We start from the raw sequence: 23,262 nt of genomic DNA on the forward strand, positions 1-23,262 counted from the left end.
CCCAGAGCACCTTTCACTGCATCCCTGGGGACATCCCCATCACTTCCCTCTAGCACTGACTCCTATCAGGATGTTTATAGAAGGTCACAGCAACATTCCTGGGATCTGTGGGTGGCAAATTGCAGGCAAGGCAGAGGAAAGGATAGGAAAAACAGCTGGCATCAGGATAAAGCTTGGAACGTGATGAACACCAAAATAAAATGGGTGTGAGAGAATTATATTCCTGGTGAATAAATCTTCCTCCTGCTTAGGCACCTCCATCCTTAAGGGCAAAAGGAAAAGGCTATTAATAGAAAGCAAGAAGAAACCATAGGAGGTGACCTGCTTTGTTTGACTGGATTAAGTGTGGGATTACAGCAGCGTTTAGAAATGTCGATAAGGGCTCCGTCAAATTCCTCCCTGTTGTTCCCTTGTTTTCTGGGAATGGCAGGGATTTGCAGCAGGTCATTCAGATTAAGAATCCAGTGGAGTGATTTGATGAGGGCAGGAGGAAAGGGAAAAGGAAATGAAACACAGTGAGGGAGTATTGTCACAATGGGGTATTGCCAATGGAGAAACAGCTCTGTGTGGTTTCCTTGTTAAATGCAGTTCTTGGGGTAAATAAATCCAAGGAAGAGCATGTGTTCTGCGGGATATTTTGGGGCTACTTTCAGGTGGAGAATGGGATTTGGGAAGAGAAAGAGAAAGGAATGGAGAGGGAAAAGGTGATGGTATAAAGGCTCTAAAACTTCCCCGTTGTGAAATCCCATTGAGCACGGAGTTTAGTGAAGTTCTGGATATCAAGAAGGAGCAGCTGCTTAAAGCCTTGATCCTCTGTCAAATGTGGCTTTATGAGCCATATTTCCTGACCCGAATCACTTCTCCCTTCTTCCATCTCCTGGCCATGCTCCGTCCTTAGGAAATAAGAGAGACAGCGCTCCCATAGCTGTTGACTAGTCCAAGGTGTTCCCATGAAGAGGTGTCCGGGGTTAAATGACAAGCGGGAATAGTGGAGCCCAGATAGGAAAAACCCTCTGGATGAGCCTTTGTCCTTTATAAATGCTTTATTTCTTTTGCCCCGGTGGGGTACAGCATCATGATGCTTCTTGTGGGTACCCAGCACCATGCTACAAGTATGAGCTTTGTGATAACTGTGGTTTAGGTGATGGAAAAAGAGCCCAGAGCAACTAAAGACGTGAAGAACACAAGCAAGCAATGAGCATCTGTTGATGTAGACAAATTGTATTTAAAAAGACAGATGTACTCAGCAGAAATTATGGCTCATAATTCCATTTCCAACTGAAAATAATGCAAAGGAAACCTTCGGGAATTCCTATTTCCCTGGAAATCTCTTGAGAAACTGGCATCCAAGCCATACTGGAAGTGGGAGTTTTCTGCTGGGGTGTTTGAGTAGTGCTGGCCACAGATGGGATTCTTTCTTCTTCTTTATATCTTTTATGTGTCCTATAGGGAGAAAAGATGGAAACTCTTTCCCTACACCCATGCTAGTGATGGGAAGATCAAGTCTTTCTCCCTACACTGTACAGACCATATGTTGACTGTGACTAAGCTGAGGCTGTTCCGGAGGTAAGGGAAAACTTGGAGCCTGATCTCCATGGTTTCACCTTGCTTGAGGAGCTCTATATGAATTCCAGGTGTCTGTCTTCTGGGATGTTATATTTAGCTTTGTGCTCCTCGAAGAGCTTGCTCAGTTCGTTTAGGTATTTCTCATGGACTCGATCCACCTCTTCCTCAGAGGGTTTGTGGTTCCTCTGCACTGGAATTGGTTTCCCAACTGGAAAACAAACACAGGCATTAGGAGGAGACAGTGCCAGGTCCCTCTGAACAGTTTGCACATCTTAGCACAGAGCTGGAGTCTCCAAGGATGCACTGGATGGATTGATACAACCAGTCATATCCTGGAGTTTGGGGGTAGCACAACCAAGGAGAGAAGGAGATGGAGGTTCAGATACTGGCTCTGATGTTGGTCCCAAAGTTCTCATCTATCCTTGCCTCAGTTTCCCCATCTGCAAAGCTGCTTAATGCGAAAGACCCTCTGTATAGCATTATGTAGAAAGTACTGCATCCCAATGCGGTCCCTACAGCCTAACGTCTCAGATGTGCTGCACATAGAGACAACATCATCCTAATGATGCTGGGGTTTCCAAGCTGTTCCCGTGTGGTTTTGGGAATCTCCATGGCAAATGGGGACACTGAGGCACAGGGGAGCCCAAGACCACTTAAATACACTAATGACCGGGATGCTTCCACTTTACTCAGATTAAAGCTTTTGTGAAACATCTGGTTTTTATGAGTGCCCGTATATCTCTATGAAATCATGCTTTTTTCAAGGGTAAATCTAATTAATTTGATTCCTATCAATAGAACAAGCTCCTTCCCATCTCCCAGAGCCACCAGCAGCAGGACCCGGCACCTGCAAGGGACATGAAGTCCATGTGATGCCTCCCTTGCTCTGGTCTCTTACTCAAACTGTGTTTGTCAAGTGCGGGAGGGTTTCATCATTGTGTAAGGCTGCTCCTCCTCAGTTTAATGAAGAGCCCTTGTGATACTTCACAGCTCATAAACCCCTTGAGACAATCCAAACAGGTTGTAAAGCAATTAGAAGTAATTGCTGGCTGTCAAACCTCATCAGTGGGGTGAGATCTGCCCTTTCCAAACCGCCTCTTTCATTAGACTACTTCACACAGCATCAGCCGCGCTGATGGGTTTCAACAGCTCCATGAGGCAAGGATGGAGTTGGTGAAACCAGGCAGAAATGCTTCAAAACCAAAGACTTGCTTTGAATTTGGTCTCCTATGGGCATAATCTCTGCTGGAAACATCTTGCCATGCAAATAGGCTGCAGGTTGCAGCTGTGTCTGCATAGGACACTGAGCAAACCTGCAAACTGCTTAGGTGTTGCCCTATTTGTGCTTGTAAAATTGGCTTGGAAGAAGTTTAACCCAATGTTATTGCAGTGGTTTTTATTACTGGGTTGTGCTGGGTTTGGCTGCATCCCACACAGATCATGAGATGGATGTGTATGCTCTGGGGCTTTGCTTTGATGCAGAGGTGACCTGGGCTTTGTCTTAAGGCCAAGCCAGAGATCCAAATCAGTGTGACACATGAGCAGTTGAGGATGCTTCATTGCCAGCATGTTTCTAGCCCACCACAGCATGATGCTCCAGCCTGGCATCTCCATCCAGGACAATAACACAACCCAGGTGATGTCCCTGGCCCCTCCATTGGCCCGGCTGAGCGTAGCTGTATTGTGCTGGCCAAGGAAAGACTTACCCACAGTGTAGACGGGCCGACGGTAGGGTAGCAGCCCAAAGCTGTACTGGAAGATGCCCCTTGCATGGAAGAGGGGAAGAGAGATGCCCATGATCTTCTGGAGCCGGTGCTGGACCCTCCGCAGCCAGGAGCCCCGGGGGTTTCTCACTTGCTCAAAGAGGTCATTCTCCCCAAAAGAAAAGACGGGGACCAGGGGGGTGCTGTGAGGAGTTGAACGCAGTGTGAGGGCATGAAGATTGGCAAAGCCCACCCCAAAACACCTTTCCCCCTCTCCAATAGTTCTTCTGCAGGGGGTTGGTACTAAATGATCTCAAGCTCCTTTCCAACCCAACCCATTCCATGGTTCTATGATTCTAAAACCAGCAGGAACACCCCATGAAGCAGCCACATAGAATCACAGAATAGTTAGGGTTGGAAAGGACCTTAAGATCATCCAGTTCCAACCCCCGTGCCATGGGCAGGGACATCCCTCCCTAAGGGCCTCTTGACCCCATCCTCTGCATCACCCATGCTCGATGGCCAGGCGGACAAATCCCTTCCTGTTCTTCAGCAGCAAGGTGCAGGATCCCGGCCGAGCATCCAGCGCCTCCTGTGCTCCACCGATGATGATGGCCAGCACATTCCCACCCTCTGGGTTCTTCAGCACATAGGATGCGCTCTCCTTGTCCGAGGAGACAAGGCCTGAGGGGCAGAGAGGAGGAAAGCATCAATATCTGTAAAACCCACACGACTGTGGTTTGCTCTGTACCTTTTCCACCCATTATCCAGCTCTAAAGGGATGCTAGACACTTTATTGTCAGAGTTTTCCTACACTTTGGCAATCTCAGCCCAGCTGCCCTCAAAGATGCTGGATTCATGGAATGATAGAATGGTTTGAGTTGGAAAAGGCCTTAAGATCATCCAGTTCCAACCCCCTGCCATGGGCAGGTACAACTCACACTAGCCCATGTCACCCAAGCCTGGCATGAACATGCAGTTATCCCTTTGCTGTCTGGCCCAGGAGTGAGAAACAGGGAAAAATCAGGGAAAAACTAAACTGAGAAGTAAGTGCTCACAATCCCCAGGGCAAATCTGTTTCAATTGGTTGTCAGATGAAACCAAACCCAGTCCTGACCAGGTCTAAAGCCAGTGAAACATTGGCTTTAGGTCAAAAGAAGCACAAGTTTCAGTGGATGCTGTTGGAAGGGGCTTCGAGCAACCTGCTCTGGTGGAAGGTGTCCCTGTCCATGGCAGGGGTTGGAGCTGGGTGAGCTTTAAGGTCCTTTCCAACCCAAACCATTCTATGACTATATGAATTTAAAGTGGAATTTTATGCAGAATTTGGTCCCTGGGTGTTACTTCCTTGCAAAATCTCAAATCTTTCATTTGGAAATGACAGAGCAACATGGGTTTGATTCTTTAAAGAAGCCCTTGTTTCGGGAGCAATTTAAAACCTCTTTGTCAAATGGATTCAATGGACCTGAAAATGAGCTCTGCACCCAGCTCCCACATTACAGCGATTAAACCTTCCCTCGCCTGGGCCAGATCTCTCCCATATCTCACTGCTATGATCCCTTGCTCTCCATGTAAATATTTTTCCAACAGCAGGAGCCAGAGTTTATGTGGAAAACAGGGTGATGACAGCCCCAGGGTATCTCAGGAAGAGCTGGATGCCAGTGTTTAGTCTATTGAATCCCACACACAGGATGAGCCCATTGAGCTGCAGAAGGGGCTGTTTCCCAAGCTCACCCTTGAGAGGCGGAGGTCATAGAATCATAGAATAGTTTGGGTTGGAAAGGACCTTAAGATCATCCAGTTCCAACCCCTTGCCAGGAGCAGGGACACCTCACACTAAACCATGGCACCCAAGGCTCTGTCCAACCTGGCCTTGAACACTGCCAGGGATGGAGCATTCACAACCTCCCTGGGCAACCCATTCCAGTGCCTCAGCACCCTCTCAGTAAAGAACTTCTTCCTTAGATCCAATCTAAACTTCCCCTGTTTCAGTTTGAACCCGTTACCCCTTGTCCTGTCACTGCAGTCCCTGATGAAGAGTCCATCCCCAGCATCCTTGTAGCCCCCTTCAGACACTGAAGCTGCTCTGAGGTCTCTACGCAGCTTCTCTTCTCCAGGCTCAACAGCCCCAACTTTCTCAGCCTGGCTCCATACAGGAGCTGCTCCAGCCCCTGCTCATCCTCGTGGCCTCCTCTGGACTTGTTCCAACAGCTCCATGTCCTTCTGATGTTGAGGACAACATCTCTTCCTGGTGCCCATAAATCTCTCCACACTCCTTTCCCCTTCTCTCCATCTATTTTTACCTATTCCTTTTAATTTCTGCTTCCGTTCCTGCCATGTAGTTTTGCCACAGTGTGAGCTGCTTTTGCATCCTCTCTTATACACTTACAGAATGGCCGAGATTGGAAGCGACCACTGAATGTTATCTGGTCTAACCTCAGTCAGGGTCATCCACAGCACATTGCTCAGGATTTTTTCCATAGCGCTCCTAAATATCTCCAGGGAACGAGACTCCACAACCTTTCTGAGCAACCTATGTGAGCTGCTGGAGTAGGTTCGGAGAAGGGCACTGGAGCTGGTGCAGGGCCTGGAGCCCAAGTGTGATGGGGAAGGGCTGAGGGACCTGGGGGGTTCAGTGTGGAGAAGAGAAGGCTCAGGGGGGACCTGATGGCTCCCTACAAGTGCCTGAGAGGAGGATGGAGCCAGGAGGGGCTGGGCTCTGCTCCCAAGGAACAAGGGATGGGACAAGAGGAACCGGCCTCAAGCTGCACCAGGGCAGGTTTAGATGGAGCTGAGGAACAATTCCTGCCCCAGAGGGTGCTCAGGCATTGGAACAGGCTGCCCAGGGCAGGGCTGCAGGCACCGTCCCTGCAAGGGTTCACAGCCCGTGGAGACGAGGCCTCAGTGCCATGGGTTAGTGGTGGCCTTGGCAGTGCTGGGAATGGTTGGACTGGATGAGCTTAAAGGGCTTTTCTGACCTCACTGATTCTATGATTCTGTGATTCTATTCCAATGCTCAGTGACCCCCACAGTAAAGAAGTTCTTCCTCATGTTCAGGTGGACCTTTCTATGGCTTATGCCTATTGCCTCTTGTTCAGAGCAAAAATCAAAAGGTATTAGAGCAATTTTCAGTGCTGAATGAAATCTAACTACAGGAGAGAGAAGCTCCAAGAAATCCACAAGAAACCCATTCTTAGCCTATTCATGGCACAAAGAGTATTCAGTAGCTTAAAAATAAACCAACAATTCATATTTGTTGAAGGCTGGATGGGGCTTGGAGCAAGCTGCTCTAGTGGAAGGTGTCCCTGCCCATGGCAGGGGTTGGAGCTGGATGAGCTTTAAGGTCCCTTCCAACCCAATCCAATCTGGGATTCTGTGATTTTACCATGAACTAGTGTTGCTTAGAATACAGGACTTTTCTGACTGTGTATTCACCTTTTCAAGTACATCAATAAATGCTGCAGTAGGGTTTTAGCAAACACAGTTAGCTGGTGTCTTCTCGCATTCTTCGCAATGGAATCCATAAGGTACATGGGATCCATCACCAACAGATAAGGACGAACAGACCCTTGACTCCTCTTCCCTTTGTGTCTTCATCCCCTGTTCCCCCACCCGTCCCACCACTTGCCAGAGGGGTTGGCTTGTGCTGTTTCTCTGCTTACCTCCACTCATCAGGTAGTCCCTGAAGAAGGGGACGCGGAACCACATGGAGAGCATCATCAGGTGTGGGGTGATGCCCGGGAAGAGCGTGGAAAAGCCCGATGCCTCCGTGCAGAAATTGAGAAAGGCTCCAGCTGCCAGGACCCCATGGGGATGAAATCCCATCAGGTAGTTCTGCCTAGGGTCCAGCTCCACCGTCTTCACCAGCTGCACACCAGATGGAAGCAAAAAGAGGCCATGAGTTAGTGCTGTCGCCTTATGGGGATGGAGCATTGGCTACGGAGAGCAGATGGAGGATTCTTGGAGGGGGGTTTGTGGCATAGTTTTGTTCCTGCTGTACAAACAAGATGTGGATGGGTTGGAGAGGGGCCAGAGAAGGGCCACAAAGATGGTCCAAGGTCTGGGCAATGTGTGAGGAAAGGCTGAGAGAGCTGGGACTGTTCAGTTGGAGAAGGGAAGGCTCAGGGAGACCTGATCCATGTGCCAGGGTGGCTACAAGAGAAGATGGAGACTCCCTTTTGACAAGGAGTCCCATGGGAAAGCCGAGGGATGATGGGCACAAGTTACTGTTGGGGAGATTCCCATTGGACACAAGAGGAAAACTTTTCCAGTGATAACAACCACTACTGGAACAATCTCCCCAGGGAAGTGGTGACTCCCCAGTGTTGGACACTGCTAAGACTGGGCTGCACAGGGTGCTGGGCATCCAGTCTGGGTCATGCTTTACCTGGAAAGGTTGGACTGGATGATCCTTGAGGTCTCTTCAACCTGGGATTCTGCACTTCTATGATTGGATGCCTGCCCAAGGTTGCTGCAGTTTTACTGGGAAAAGGGAATGGGAAATGCCTGTGTCCAGTGTATAGGGATGGACAGCATGGATTGCAGGCACTGCCCTTGAAGGCTACCTAAGCAGCTAGATGAAACACTCAGCCAATCTGCTACTGGGTTTGAAGCCTGGGAGATCCTACATGGGACAGCAGAGGAGGGGATGATTAAAGGGAGATAAGGCACAACGAGGATTTGGACTCTGTGGGTTACACTTGCTATGGACTTCCCCAGAGGAGAGGGCCTGCTGTGACAAACTCACCCTCCAGCTATGCCACTGGGAAGACCCTGCCATGCCTACACCAGCCAGCACGTGTATAACCCAACAGAAGCGGTCAAAACTGAATGATTCCTGTGGGTGCCGAGGATGCTCACAGCACCAGGGAAGGATGAACCCGCCCAAGGTTAACCCTAACAGAGCCACCATGCATTTCCACTCAACTCAACAGCCCCTGTGCTCAAGAAGGACCAAAGCCCAGCGCCTTTTACCACGTCACCCCTCCAGCACCCTGGTCCCATCCTCCCTCTGGAGCAGCTAATGGTCCATCTGTTTTCCTAGAAGCAGCCAGAACCACAGGTTAATCACGAGGGTGCATTTTGCTTTCTTCCATTGTGGCTAATTTCCCCTCTGTCCTAAGGCTCTGTTGACTGTACACATGTGCCCATTCAAGCGCCTGCTCCTAATGAGAGGAATGGACAAACAAGAGTTCCATTGCTGGCCAGTGCAGAGGTACCTAAGCAGGAAGAGGGGCAGATGGCTGAGTTACTGAGTGCCTGGGGCCCCTGCCTCCTTTGAGTCATTTCAGCTTACATCAATGTTTCCTGCATCCATCTTGTGCTTCCAAACAGCCTTTCATCTCTGTGTGATTTATAGGAGGGAGGTGAGATGCTCGGGTGTTTTGGAACCATGCTGTATGTGTGCAGCATAGAAGAGGGGATGACAGCAGGCTCAGTTGTAACCCAAGGTCACAGCATCCCCTTTGATAATGAAGAGTTGAACTCAGGGTACCCACTGAGCTGTGCAGACTGCTTCAATGGGAGTTCACCTGTGATAAGACACCTTAAAAGCCCTCCCTAGGAGACATCCCAATGTGCTGGTGCTCTCGTTAATGTTTCCTGCATTATAATGCAAGAGTTGTCCCTGCAATAGCTCTGATCGCATCTTAGAGACCAAGTTGAATTTGCCTCTGTTAGGTTTGTAAACTGGGCTCCTTCCAGGCATAAGGAAAGGATGGGAGAGAAGGTCCTCATTTTGTCATAGTGGCTGCTCCCATTAGGATAACACGGGCAGGACTTAAATAGAAACCAAAGAGCTTGTACAAGGAAATCTGACCTATTTGAAGCTGTCCCTGCTCATTGCAGGGGGGTTGGACTAGATGAACTTTAAAGGTCCCTTTGACCCAAGCCATTCTATGATTCTATGGTCTGCAGCAGAGGAGAGACTTTGGTCTTGACTTTGGTCAAGCCCCTGGACTCTAAGCCTGGAAAATCTCCCTCTGGAAACTGTTTAACACAGAAGCTCAATCCTTCCACTTATTGTTCCCAGTGTTGGTTCACTTCTTCCCTGTCTTCCTGCCAGAGGTCAGCCTCTGTTCCCAGACTGCCAGGGAAGTTAATGCTTGACACCAGACAGCCCAACTCTCCTGCACTGAAGAGCCCAATGGGGCCGGGGTTGAGGTGCAGAGGAGTGGGAATCTCCTCCCTCCTGCCTTGGCTGGGTTGGCGTCTCCTTACCCACTGGATGGCATTTGCTGCTTTAGGCTTTCTGGGTGAGTTGAAGTTTTAATCATTGTCAAAGGACTCAAGGGTGCAGCCAGGCTGGTCCGTGAGTAAACAAGTGGTTGAGGCAAAGTTGCCTTGGTGAGACAAGGCCAGTTTCTCATCTCAGGATGCCCCATCAATGTGTACCTCTGCTCTGGAGCCAGGCTGAGAGAGCTGGGCTGGGGCAGCCTGGAGAAGAGAAGGCTCCTGAAGGGGAGACCTGAGAGCAGCTCCAGTGCCTAAAGGGGCTGCAGGAAAGCTGGAGAGGGGCTTGGGACAAGGGCCTGTAGGGCCAGGCCAAGGGGAATGGCTTGAACCTGCCCGAGGGGAGACTGAGATGAGCTCTTAGGCAGAAGCTCTTCCCTGTGAGGGTGCTGAGGCGCTGGCCCAGGGTGCCCAGAGAAGCTGTGGCTGCCCCATCCCTGGCAGTGTTCAAGGCCAGGTTGGACACAGGGGCTTGGAGCAAGCTGCTCCAGTGGAAGGGGTCCAGTTTGGATGGGACTTCGCCACCCTCATTCCCAGTTCTGGATGAGGATGGCAGCTCCAGAAAGCCCAAGTCCTCCCCTGCTCTTGTGTGATGCTGCTTTTGGCAGTCTTGTAGCATCTCCTTTATCCTTATCCTTATGGTGGGACACAGTCCTCTGGTGGACCTGACCTCAACCATGGCCTCTCTCTTCCTTAAGGTCAAAGAAGAGAGGGTCAAGAGCAGGACAGAGGAGTTCCTCAGGAAGGACAGAGTTGTGGCTCTGGGCCATTTGGCCGTGTCTTGCTTTTGCCCTAAGAACCCCTCATCTCTCCTTCAGCCAACAGAAGGAAGCAAAGACCAGCAGTGCTATTTAACATCATGGGCCGTGACACAAAACCCCCAGTCACAAATAACACCATTCTTCCATGAAAAGAAGGAAAACATTCCTGGTGGGGTTGGGTTCACATGAAGTGGAGCTCTTCCCCCTCTGCAATGCCTTGTGCCTCCCCAGAAGCACAATATACCCTCAAACAACCCCCGTCATGGTTTATGCAGTTATGAGAATGAATGAGCTATGGGACAGAGCCATCCCAAATCACAGCTCCTAGGGTTCAACTAGTTCTCTAATAATTCATTTTAGTTATGCTAACAAAGAAGCCCAATGTAGCCTGTCCCCAAGCACAATGACACAGGTTGGAACTCTGCCAGTTGCTATAGATATTAAGGTCCAACTGACACTTAGATAACCCCAAGGCTGGTGAAATATGTCTTGTGGCTCTTCAGAAGGGGAAAAACAGCGCAGTGAAGGCCACAGGGACCTTGGCCACGTAAAAGGCACTTTTCAGGCTGCACTGAATACAGCTGCTAAGATGGTGCCTGCTGGGGTTGCTCTGAACAATGACAGCACCCAGAGACAGAATTTGTCCCTCTAAGACCTTAATTATAGCTTCCAGCTGATAGATTTAACTTGCAATCCAGGTTGTGTGGTGTAAAGGTGAAATGTCTTGTCTAAACCAAGCATCCAACCCCAACTTATAGTCAGCAAGAAGGATGGTGACTTCTGCTTGGGGACCACAGTAGAGATGGATCTTGTCAAGCTTATGCTTTCCCCATTTCACCCTCGTCCTCATCTTCTGCACATTCATGGCTCTCCTCAGCTGAGGGTACCAAAACACCCTGGCTGTATGAGGGAGGCTGGTGACAGGGGTTTTACAGTATCAGGAGATGATGGGGATGGGAGGAAGCAGCAGCGAAGATGCGCATTCCCATGGCCATGAGAGGAAGAAGTTTGTTTTGACTGTAATGCTGAGCGCATCCTTCCTAATAAAGATGTGCTGATAAATTACTATGAAGGAACCCGTAAGTAAACATAAGGGGGTTGGCCTGGATGAGCTTTAAGGTCCCTTCAACCCAAACCATTCCATGATTCTATTAAAAATAGAGGGGGATGAAGCAAAGATAACTTTCCTGGGCATTGCACTGGACTTCACCTGGAATTCTCACTGCTTTCTTGGCCTTTCCCTTTTAAAACCACTCACATTATTCAGATCCTGCCTGATCCTATAGCAAACCCCTAACTAAAAGCCGTCCATCTCCAACAGGAATAACCCAAGCCGCAGCGCTACTTGCACAAGGGTGATATCAGCAGAGGGTGCTGCTTGCACACATTGTGCTCAGAGCCTGCCCAATCCCATGTGCCAGACACTGCAGCACTGTGCGAATTCATGATGCTCAGATCCCCAGAAAACAGATGCTCATCCCAACGTCTTTCTGCTTCCATGACTGCAAACATGCCCAGGAATCCTTTACAGGCAGCATTTAAAGCCACTTCCTACCATACAACAGGCAGCTCCTCCTGCCTCCAACCACTGGTGCTTGGCCAGGATGAGTGCGCTGCTGGGATCTGGAGGATTAGGAGACACGTTGAATCTTCCCTGAATGACTGATTCTGCAGGGGTGAACAAACTCAATCTGTGCACAAGTACAGCCCAGGGAGGTGGGTGCCCACTTGGGTCCATGTCCCTAAATCCCACTCCCCTTTTGCCCCTGTGCTGGATGGGGATTTGGGAAGTGGGGTTGTTCAGCCTGGAGAAGAGAAGGCTCCTGAAGGGGAGACCTTAGAGCAGCTCCAGTGCCTAAAGGGGCTGCAGGAAAGCTGGAGAGGGGCTTGGGACAAGGGCCTGTAGGGCCAGGCCAAGGGGAATGGCTTGAACCTGCCCGAGGGGAGACTGAGATGAGCTCTTAGGCAGAAGCTGTTCCCTGTGAGGGTGCTGAGGCGCTGGCCCAGGGTGCCCAGAGAAGCTGTGGCTGCCCCATCCCTGGCAGTGTTCAAGGCCAGGTTGGACACAGGGGCTTGGAGCAAGCTGCTCCAGTGGAAGGGGTCCCTGCCCGTGGCAGGGGTTGGAACTGGAGGAGCTTTAAGGTCCCTTCCAACCCAAACCATTCTAGGAGTCAGTGATTCTAAAGGGGAGGTCCAGCTGTGCATGTTCAGACCAAAAGCTCAGCTTAGCTCCCAGTGACAGCAGTGTACAGGATGGTTAAAGCAATATTTCAAAAGCTTAACTTCCACTCCGCTAGGCACAAATCAGCTCATGCTCAGTGATAGGAAATGAAATCCTTTCCATGCAAGCAAGCAAACACATCTGGGGTTTTAACTGGGAAAAAAGCTGGCACATGTGGGATATAACAGAGTATAAAACCAGGAACGCCCTGGGTATGTGGGGCAGGATTTGCATGGGCTAACCATGGAGGTTCGATTGAAACAAGCAGGGAGCAGGGAGGTCTTCACATTGTGTGGTTCACCTGGGGAAATCCTTGCTGCAGGATGCTGGGGATGCCAAATGTTTTTCCATCATATAGTGGCAAATGCATTCCGAAAGGGATGCTAAATCTTATATTCTGGCTTAGAAAGTGCATAAGACTGAGAAACTGTCTTTGGGAAATAGCATTATGTCATTGCTTGGTTATAATACTCTTGTCATCATAGTTTGGTTTCTGATGTCCTTTTGTGCACCCTCCTCTGACTTCTCCCATATCAGCCATCAGAAAGGCTACAGGGAACCTCCCTGGCCTTCAATCCCAGTAGCCACACTCCCTCTATTGGTCTTAGTGGTAAAGGTCTTACGGTCTTACGGTCCTGCACCCCGGAAAGGAAGGACAGACACTGCACCGTGGGGTTCAGAAGGGGTTTCCATGTCCTTACAGGGGAGTGGGAGAAGAATTGTTGTTGGGCTGAGTGGGCAGCCAAGATTTAGCAGAGAGGTTGGTTGGACACTGCCCAGGCAGCAGCTTATGGCCAGGAATAATTTACAGAGTCTATATTGCATGTAATCATTACAGCCTATCAAATAGCTCATGGATTCTAGCATCTTCTAAGGCAAGCTTGAGAATAATTTATTAGGAACCCATTTTGTGTTTCCTATTAAATGTCATAACATATAACCTGTCCCTTATGACAAAACTCCCCACAAGCTTTCCTGAAATGTGTTCCCATTCCTCCCCATAAGGTTATGATAAACCTTTTGGGGGCCTTGTTTTCAAGCTCATCCTGAAGAATCATGGGATCAACCAGGTTGGAAAAGCCCTTTAAGCTCATCCAGTCCAACCATTCCCCAGCACTGCCAGGGCCACCACTGCCCCATGGCACTGAGGCCTCGTCTCCACGGGGTGTGAACCCTTGCAGGGACGGTGCCTGCAGCCCTGCCCTGGGCAGCCTGTTCCAATGCCTGAGCACCCTTTGGGGCAGGAATTGTTCCTCAGCTCCATCTAAACCTGCCCTGGTGCAGCTTGAGGCCGGTTCCTCTTGTCCCATCCCTTGTTCCTTGGGAGCAGAGCCCAGCCCCTCCTGGCTCCATCCTCCTCTCAGGCACTTGTAGGGAGCCATCAGGTCCCCCCTGAGCCTTCTCTTCTCCACACTGAACCCCCCAGGTCCCTCAGCCATTCCTCAAATCATATTTAAAATTAATCTCAGAGATTTGCCATATGTAACCCACAGCAGGTCCTCAGCATCACTTTCTGCCATGCAAAAAGCAAAGAAACTCAATGGCAGATGATTAAAGGATGTGATTGCAAAAATAGTGGTCTTCTTCTATACTGAGTCTGCAGCAATCTGAGACCTGGGAAGATGATAGAATCACAGAATGGTTTGGGTTGGAAAGGACCTTAAGATCATCCAGTTCCAACCCCCTGCCATGGGCAGGGACACCTCACACTAAACCATGGCACCCAAGGCTCTGTCCAACCTGGCCTTGAACACCGCCAGGGATGGAGCATTCACAACCTCCCTGGGCAACCCATTCCAGTGCCTCAGCACCCTCTCAGTAAAGAATTTCTTCCTTAGATCCAACCTGAACTTCCCCTGTTTCAGTTTGAACCCGTTACCCCTTGTCCTGTCACTGCAGTCCCTGATGAAGAGTCCCTCTCCAGAATCCTTCTAGATACAGCCCTCTTCAGATACTGGATACAAAATGATGGACAGATGATCCTTCAACACTGACCTCCCAGAACCCCGTGCCAGAAGTCCTTGCCCCAAACTGCCTCCAAACACCAAAGACAAAGGCGGTCCCTATGGAACCAGTGCTTACGGAATCAGCAGCACTTACCGTGATGGGGAAATAGTCCCTCATGTACCTCCAGACGACGCTGTTCCGGACGGCATGGATCCGCCTCCCACCCTTGCTGGGTTTCTCCCTGTCTTTGAACCACCACACGGCATAGAGGACACAGAGCAGCCAAAAACGGGTGAAGAAGAGGGCGATGAAGGCGGCTGTGCAGCACTGTGCTGAGGGAAAAACCAGTGGTGAGGTGGCAGTTGGATCAGGTGGGCTTCGGGAGAGGAATGGTCATAGAACCCCAGCCTGCTTTGTGTTGAAGGGACCTTAAAGCTCATCCAGCTCCAACCCTTGCCATGCACAAGGACACCTTCCAGTGGAGCAGCTTGCTCCAAGCCCCTGTGTCCAACCTGGCCTTGAACACTGCCAGGGATGGGGCAGCCACAGCTTCTCTGGGCACCCTGGGCCAGCGCCTCAGCACCCTCACAGGGAAGAGCTTCTGCCTTAGATCCAACCTGAACTTGCCCTGTTTCAGTTTGAACCCATCACCCCTTGTCCTATCCCTACAGTCCCTAATGAAGAGTCCCTCTCTAATGATGCACTTGGAGGGACTCTGATGCTGGGACGGAGCCCATCACGGGGCTTACAGCTGGGTTACTTTATCATTGTGAAGGCATCTTTGATGCAGAGAAGGTTTCTTTCCTATCTATACCCTGGAGAGGAAACCAAGCCCCCTCCTTGCAGCAATCACCTATTTCTCAAAGCCCACCATGTCTTCCTTTCCCCACAAGAACCTCACTTTTCCTTGTGGATCAGAGCCCTATCCTTTTGCTGTCTGGCTTTTCTTTGGAGTCAGACTGATCCCTGCAATGACAATGTCCCTGTTTTACCCCAAACCTCCTGTTAAGACGCCCTGATGACACCCGGCACCTTGAAGTGGCAGCAGAACAGGGCACTGTGCCCTGTCTGTACAGTCCCCAACAGCTTTGTCCTGAGCTAATGAGTCACCATTTGAATTGTCCTTGATTTTTAATGTCTTATCTGCCCATATATAAGATTTTACTCTTTATTGAGTTATTTCTTACTGATTTTGGACCTTTTCCTCCACTCCTTGGGTTCACTTTCAGCTCTAATCCTGGCCTCTAGAGGAATTTCAGCCTTTCCAGTTCTCTGTCATCACTGATTTTAGAAGAATGGTTCATTTCATTCCTGCAGACATTAATGATTTGGGACCTTCCCAAGCCATTAAAGACTTTTCTGAGCTGCTTCCAGTCAGTGATCAGATTTTCCCTCCACCTTCCATCTCCTTCATGCCCTGTCTTGGCATGGGAACAAGAGAAGAAAAGTGTGTGCAGACAGGAATCGCTTGGTGCATCAAATCCCACCAAAGTCTGCAATGATGGGGAATTGCTGCTGTGGCCACCCAATGCCTACTTAGTAAAGCAGATACCCTAAGAAGTGCCTGGGAAGAGCTGTGTCCTCTTCATCTGCTCCTCTGGAAGACTTGGTGCTGTCTGGGGAAGGGGGAGACTAAAATACCCCATGGATCGAAGCCCTTTGCCTTCCCCAGCTCATGGATTCCATCCTGTGTGGTGGGTTCTATATAATGTTCTTCTCAGGGTCTTCATCACAGATCCAGCACTCAGGGCTGAAGGATGTGAGGATGGAAATGCCCTGTTCAGCTTCCAGTTCAGGCAGGTGCATCCATGCCCTCATCCTCTGAGACCTGGAGTGTCATCCTTGGGAGCCACCTGACTCCTGCTCTATCCAGCTCATCTCAGCTCAGGCCGATGAGGGAAAAGGTTTATGATGCTCTCATGTAAGACAACCTTGTATTTGCTGTTTACTTAGGATAAATTAGTAGCTCTATTTTTTAGTCCTGGTTTTGGTGACAAGTCCCCTTATCCCAGAGCTTTGCATGTAAAAATAAATCTCTGCCCCTTTCTAAAACCCTGGCATGATCATGGGAAGCATAGAATCAGACTGGTTTGTGTTGGAAGGGACCTTAAAGCTCATCCAGCTCCAACCCCTGCCACAGGCAGGGACACCTTCTACTGGAGCAGCTTGCTCCAAGCCCCTGTGTCCAACCTGGCCTTGAACACTGCCAGGGATGGGGCAGCCACAGCTTCTCTGGGCACCCTGGGCCAGCGCCTCAGCACCCTCACAGGGAAGAGCTTCTGCCTAAGAGCTCATCTCAGTCTCCCCTCTGGCAGGTTAAAGCCATTCCCCTTGGCCTGTCCCTACAGGCCCTTGTCCCAAGCCCCTCTCCAGGTTTCCTGCAGCCCCTTTAGGCACTGGAGCTGCTCTAAGGTCTCCTCGGAGCCTTAAATCTCCTTAAAGCTGAAATGGGATCTGATGTCCTCATGTAGGTAGAGACACTGTGCCTGGGTCAGCACTAGCACAGAGCATGGGGACTCAGTGCAACAGAGCAACAAGTTCAACTCACAATGCACCTTCCAGGTCAGAACAAATCACTGCTCATGCCTGGTGCCACTCCTTTCAAATGCCACACACACCATCTTTATAACTCTTGAGGAAAACAGCCCAGAGCATGAAACCAAGCTCCAGGGTCCACATGAGACATGAACTCTGCTTGAGGAACAATGCAGAGGTTGCACTTTTACTGCACATGGGAGCTGGGTCATCAGGTCTGCTGCAAAAGTGGCCAATACTGTATTGCCTCTTTATTGTACCGTGCAAAGCTCAAAGAGTGCTCTGCGGCATGAAGCACTTATTATCCAAGTGAGGCTTTATCGTGCAATGATAGAGTTATTTATTTCTCCCTCTATTCATTCGCAAGTCAACTTTTGTCTTATTTCAGGGCAGAATTTGCACACAGAGACCTTCCCTCAATATTCAGTTCATTTTGCTTTCTATGCTTATAAAATACTACAAGGATGCTGGAAAGGGACTGCAGTGATAGGACAAAGGGCGAACTGAAACAGGGCAAGTTCAGGTTGGAGATAAGGCAGAAGCTCTTCCCTGTGAGCAGGGGTTGGAGCTGGATGAGCTTTAGGGTCCCTTCAACCCAAACCAGTCTGGGATTCTACATTCCCCACGATCGTTGCTTTCTTCCCTTTGAGTGCAACCCCAAGGGGCAACAACCCCAAGGGGCAAATGAGGAATAAGGAGGGTTTCTTGCCTGTCCCTCCTTGGCTGGGGACCATTCAGAGCTGCTTGGATGAGAGCCACATTTCCTCAGCATCTGCTTTCCTGCACGCAACTCGTCATTTTGTGGGCTGGCTGCCAGACAAGCACTTTAAGGGATATCTTGAGCATGGCATTAGGCTCCTGGCCAGGGAACCTCAGCAGACAACTCCCCTCTGGGGGCAAAGCCCAGCCTGTGTGCCCGCAAAGGGCTGTTGGATCTCGGAAATGACACTGGAAGGGATGGCCGCCTGTGTCAGGACGGGGATGGGGGAAGTCTGCGAGTCAGTCATTAGAAGCCCATCCTTGAAGCCCATTAGCTGCCAGGGCTCTGCAGAGCCAGACAAATGCTCCAGCTTAGCATCTCGGAATACTTCGGGTTGGAAGGGACTTTAAAGATCATCCAGTTCCAACCCCAGTTTGGTCATGGGAACAAGTTCTTTGGTGAGGATGGGAATATCAGGCACACCAAAGGCAATGAGATGTGGTTATAGCATGGCTCTGCCTCACTGCCTTTGAGGTACTCTTTAGGGGACAGGTGGGAGAATAACCTTTAGAATTCAGCCATAGCATCACTATAGTGTCTACCTTCCACTTTTCTGCCCCCATAATCACAGAATCATGGAATGGTTTTGGTTGGAAAGGACCTTAAGTTCCAACTTGTGTTCAAGGCCAGGTTGGACACAGGGGCTTGGAGCAAGCTGCTCTAGTGGAAGGGGTCCCTGCCCATGGCAGGGGTTGGAACTGGAGGAGCTTTAAGGTCCCTTCATCCCAAACCAGTCTGGGATTCTGTGATTCTATGTATATGCCATGAGCTCCAAGTGAGCCATAGCTACAAAGCACATGGAGGACTTCCCTGGCCAAATCCAAACAGGATTCATGTCCCATTGCTACTAACCCAGCATTTGCTCATTCAGCCCAAAACAGGGAAAACAACAGCCTATTGAGAGAGCTTTTTTGGCATCACAGCAGCCCCAGAGCGAGTCAGGTCCTTATTGCACTTGTCAGAAGGGTTTCCAAGATGCATATTGCTGAGATCCCCAGCGCCAGCCCTGACAGTGGCAGCCTGCACAGAGGCTGTCCCAGCCTATGGACTACACTCAAGAGGCCTGACTTGCGCTGGCACCATGTGCCCTTTGAGCCAACCCTGCTCATTGCAAGGGTCCAAAGGCTGGGTGCTGTATGCTGGATCTGCAGAGGCGACATGAACAGGTCTCCTGCCTCTGCGCTGGGTTTGTCTGCAGGGGTTCAGCTGCACAGTAATGCTTCTGCATGGTGCATCTGGATGGATGCTGTTGCCCAAGTCCATGGAGACTGGGAATGAGAGAGGCAGCTGCTTTGGGCATCACCTGCTGATTTCAGTGGCTTGTAGAGTCATAGAATCACCGAATCCCAGCCTGGTTTGGTTTGGAAAGGACCTCAAAGCTCCTCCAGCTCCAACCCCTGCCACGGGCAGGGACCCCTTCCACTGGAGCAGCTTGCTCCAAGCCCCTGTGTCCAACCTGGCCTTGAACACTGCCAGGGATGGGGCAGCCACAGCTTCTCTGGGCACCCTGGGCCAGCGCCTCAGCACCCTCACAGGGAAGAGCTTCTGCCTAAGAGCTCATCTCAGTCTCCCCTCGGGCAGGTTAAAGCCATTCCCCTTGGCCTGTCCCTACAGGCCCTTGTCCAAAGCCCCTCTCCAGGTTTCTTGTGGGTCCCTTTACACACTGGAATACTTTAGGTGTTAGAAGCCTGGCTCCACTGCATTAGGAGGGGGCACTTGTCAGTACTAGGATCCTGCAGCAGGAAGGCGATGTGGTCCCCACTCCATGCCCTGCATCGCATCCTTTCACCGTGCACACTCCTCCAATCAGCTGCCTGTGTCTGAAGCGAACGTCTCCTTTTGTCTCCGTGCCCTTTACTAGGAGCATCCTCGAGGAAACCAGCTGCAGGGACAATGCCTGCTGCCTGTTGTGAGCTGCTGCTCCCTGCCAGCACCGGGGTCAAGCTGCTCCAGTCATCCAGCACCCTGTGGCTAATGAATGAGCCCCTTGCTCTGCGCTTGGCTTCTCAGGGGCTGCATTAGCACAACCATAGCAACAGCAGCCTGCAAGCAGTGCTGCTGGATCCCCGGCCAAAGGGCTGTGCAAAGCTCTGCCTTCACTCTGATGTGTGCTTTCAGGAGCCCTTTTCTAGCAGCAGATGCCACAAGCCTGTATGAGGATAAAGGAGAAGCCAGAGGCCAAATCCTGACCACGGAAGGTCTGATCTCTGTGCCTGAGGGTTATAATACGGGGTTTGGCAGCTCATGGGATGACATGAAGGATATCCCATATGGATAAACTGGGAGCTTTTGAGTGAAAAGCTCCATGCTTAAAGATAATGAAGTGGATCAAACCAGCTGGAATCGCTCGGTAGGGTTTGGTTATCATATCTCTAATGCCTTTCTTATGGCATTTCTTAACTGCTTTGGCTTCAGTATCACAAAAACCCACCCAAAATCAAAGTAAAACTGTTCCACAGATGATAGTAATGTCTGGAAGTGCAGCCATGGAGGAGCTGTGGCTTTGGGTCACATCCTCATTCAGAACAAGCTGCATTTCCCTGCAGGAGGCAGAGCCTGTGTTTCGAGCATCTCCGTGTTACCTTTTCATTCCTCCCACCTGATCATTTCCTGTATTTCTGCTGGCTCAGAAGTGATTTCTAGCACTGAAAACTCGAGTGACAGCTTGTTCACAACACCAAGAAGGGAAAAACATGAAGGACAAGTTGTTTTGCTGGAAAACACTGTAAAAGCTCTGTGAGGACCAGCTGCATCTGTGCTGGGAACGGGGATGTTTTGCTGTATCCCTTGTTAACACTGCGGCCACATCTTTACTGCATCCCATCCCATCCAGGCACCATGGAAGGAGATCTGGGTGCAGGGGCAGAGAGGGAGCTCCAGAGCACCCCAGAATGTCCCAGTATGGACAGCTGGATCCAAGGCTGCATGGCTTTGGCCAAATGTCACCTGCGCTGTTAACAACGCCCATGTCTCCTACTGAAAGGGGTTCTCCGGTGGGTTGAGTACATCTGGGATCAGTCCTGCACTAGAAGAGTCCCAGGGTCTATAATGCAAGCCCAGGATGACACCAACTGCCCTGTACTCTGCCATGCCATAACTCCTTCGGGGCAGCTCGGCTGGCTGTGCCACTGCTGCAAGCCTGGGGTTTCCTCTCCGTAGAATCATAGAAAGAACAGTTTGGGTTGGAAAGGACCTTAAGATCATCCAGTTCCAACCCCCCTGCCATGGGCAGGGACACCTCACACTAAACCATGGCACCCAAGGCTCTGTCCAACCTGGCCTTGAACACCGCCAGGGATGGAGCATTCACAGCTTCCCTGGGCAACCCATTCCAGTGCCTCACCACCCTCACAGTAAAGAATTTCTTCCTTAGATCCAATCTAAACTTCCCCTGTTTCAGTTTGAACCCGTTACCCCTTGTCCTGTCACTGCAGTCCCTGATGAAGAGTCCCTCCCCAGCATCCTTGTAGCCCCCTTCAGACACTGGAAGCTGCTCTGAGGTCTCCACGCAGCTTCTCTTCTCCAGGCTCAACAGCCCCAACTTTCTCAGCCTGGCTCCATACAGGAGGTGATCTTGCCCCTCTGCTCTGCTCTCGGGAGACCTCACTTGGAGCATTGTGTGCAGTTCTGGTGTCCTCAACATAAAAAGGACATGGAGCTGTTGGAACAAGTCCAGAGGAGGCCACGAGGATGAGCAGGGGCTGGAGCACCTTCGACCTGCTGGTCACGCTCCTCTTGATGCAGCCCAGGATACGGTTGCTTTCTGGGCTGCGAGCGCACACTGCAGCCGGCTCATGTTCATTTGCTCATCGACCAACACCCCCAAGTCCTTCTCTGCAGGGCTGCTCTGAATCTCTTCTCTGCCCAATCTATCCATCTATCTAGAGAGGGATGCTGTCTGCCTTGTCCCAGAGCAGCCCAAAGGCACACACTGGTTACGCTTCTCCACAGAGCCATAGGAAGCTCTTCCCTGTGAGGGTGCTGAGGCGCTGGCCCAGGGTGCCCAGAGAAGCTGTGGCTGCCCCATCCCTGGCAGTGCTCAAGGCCAGGTTGGACACAGGGGCTTGGAGCAAGCTGCTCCAGTGGAAGGGGTCCCTGCCCGTGGCAGGGGTTGGAACTGGAGGAGCTTTAAGGTCCCTTCCAACACAAACCAGTCCTGGATTCCGTGTCTTGCTGACTCAGTGGGTGAACAGCACTGCCCAGTCATGTCCATGTTGCTAATTCTCTTCCAATAGAAGCAGCCCCATCTATCCCAGGCACCAGCAATGGTCCCTTCCCTCTGCTGTTGCCCAAAGTGTGCCTACATAGAATCGCATATAGTTTGGAAAAGCATTACTGAGCATGGGCTAAACCTATCCCATGAAGCATTCGAACACCTATGCCACCAGGACCAGTATGGCCCAGTGCTCCAGTCCAGCAGATACCGGTGGGGATCTGACCATTCAGCTGTCTGTAGCAGACTTTGGATGGAGCCATCTCAGAACCTTATCAGGGCTCTGAAGCAGAGCCTATGCCTCTTTGCAGGTATTGTTTTGAACCCATACGTAGACAAAGATCTGCTGCCTCTAAGTACTGGGGTATTCAAAACCTCTCCTGCCACAACAAAGCAAAAGCTTCACACAGATCCCATCTGAGAGTAAGGATTTACATGACAATGGAAAACTCTGGGATGTCACCTTCCGGCTGGGCTCCTGATGGGCTGTAAATGGCCTCAGACTGTTTGCACTCTGATAGCCTACCTCTGGATCTCCCATCTCCTTATTTCCCAATGCATCCTATCCAAAACCGCCTGTATCTCCTTTCCATCAGCACCTGATGCCTTCCACACAGCGGTTTGTCTGGGTCCCAGTTTGCTAATGCGTCTCTTCCCGAGCCTGCTTGGGTTTCCCTGTAAGAATTCCCTTTTGGGATGAGCAGGGACGTGCATAAAGCAAAGTGTCTATTCCCAGGGTTGTAAAGCAGAGTCCTCCATGCTCCTCCCATTGTCCCACCCTCAAGCATGGGAATGCCATTCCTGAGGACAGACCCTGAGCAGGGCAGCACTTTAGACCAGGACAACTGAACTTACAGAGCAGGAGAAGCTGAAACTGCATGGGTTTAGGTGCTGTGTGAGACATGTAGGTGCTCCCATGCGCTTCCCCAGTGTCACCGTGCTCAGAAACAACAAAACAACGCAGAAAAGGGGGCAAAAGATAGCTAATTCAACGAGAACAAGCCTCCCATCCTCCTCTTCACACAGTGAGACAAACGGAGATGTGCAAATGCAATGCCTACTCCTAATCTCTTGTCCTAACATGGCCTGGGATTCACTGCAGGCTCCTAGAAGACGCTTTTAATGCCACTTTCCTTCCATTCCAGACCTTTGTACCCTGCTCTACCTGGAGCTGGGAAGGGAAGGAGTTGGGGTAAAGCTATTCTGGCTCCTCAGAGGAGAAGATTTCTCTTACCTAGAGCTAGGAAGCTGAAGACCCATTGAACCACCGATGCCGTCTGAAGCCTCCTGTGCAGCGGCACGGAGAGGGGAGCAAACTCAATCTTCAT

General features: G+C 50.6%; 1 protein-coding gene across 1 annotated transcript; it reads right to left on the minus strand.

The window, feature by feature from the left end:
• Nucleotides 1-1,619: 1,619 nt before the first annotated feature.
• Nucleotides 1,620-23,262, minus strand: MOGAT2 (monoacylglycerol O-acyltransferase 2; the record flags this gene model as incomplete). Its single annotated transcript, XM_080612658.1, has 6 exons — nucleotides 1,620-1,774; nucleotides 3,273-3,472; nucleotides 3,779-3,953; nucleotides 6,929-7,133; nucleotides 14,580-14,758; nucleotides 23,169-23,262. 6 exons carry the CDS (start codon nucleotides 23,260-23,262, stop codon nucleotides 1,620-1,622), a joined length of 1,008 nt encoding a protein of 335 aa, XP_080468784.1.

Source organism: Psittacula echo (genome assembly GCF_963264785.1).
Source record: "Psittacula echo genome assembly, chromosome: 3".
NCBI classification, from domain to species: Eukaryota; Metazoa; Chordata; class Aves; order Psittaciformes; family Psittacidae; genus Psittacula; species Psittacula echo.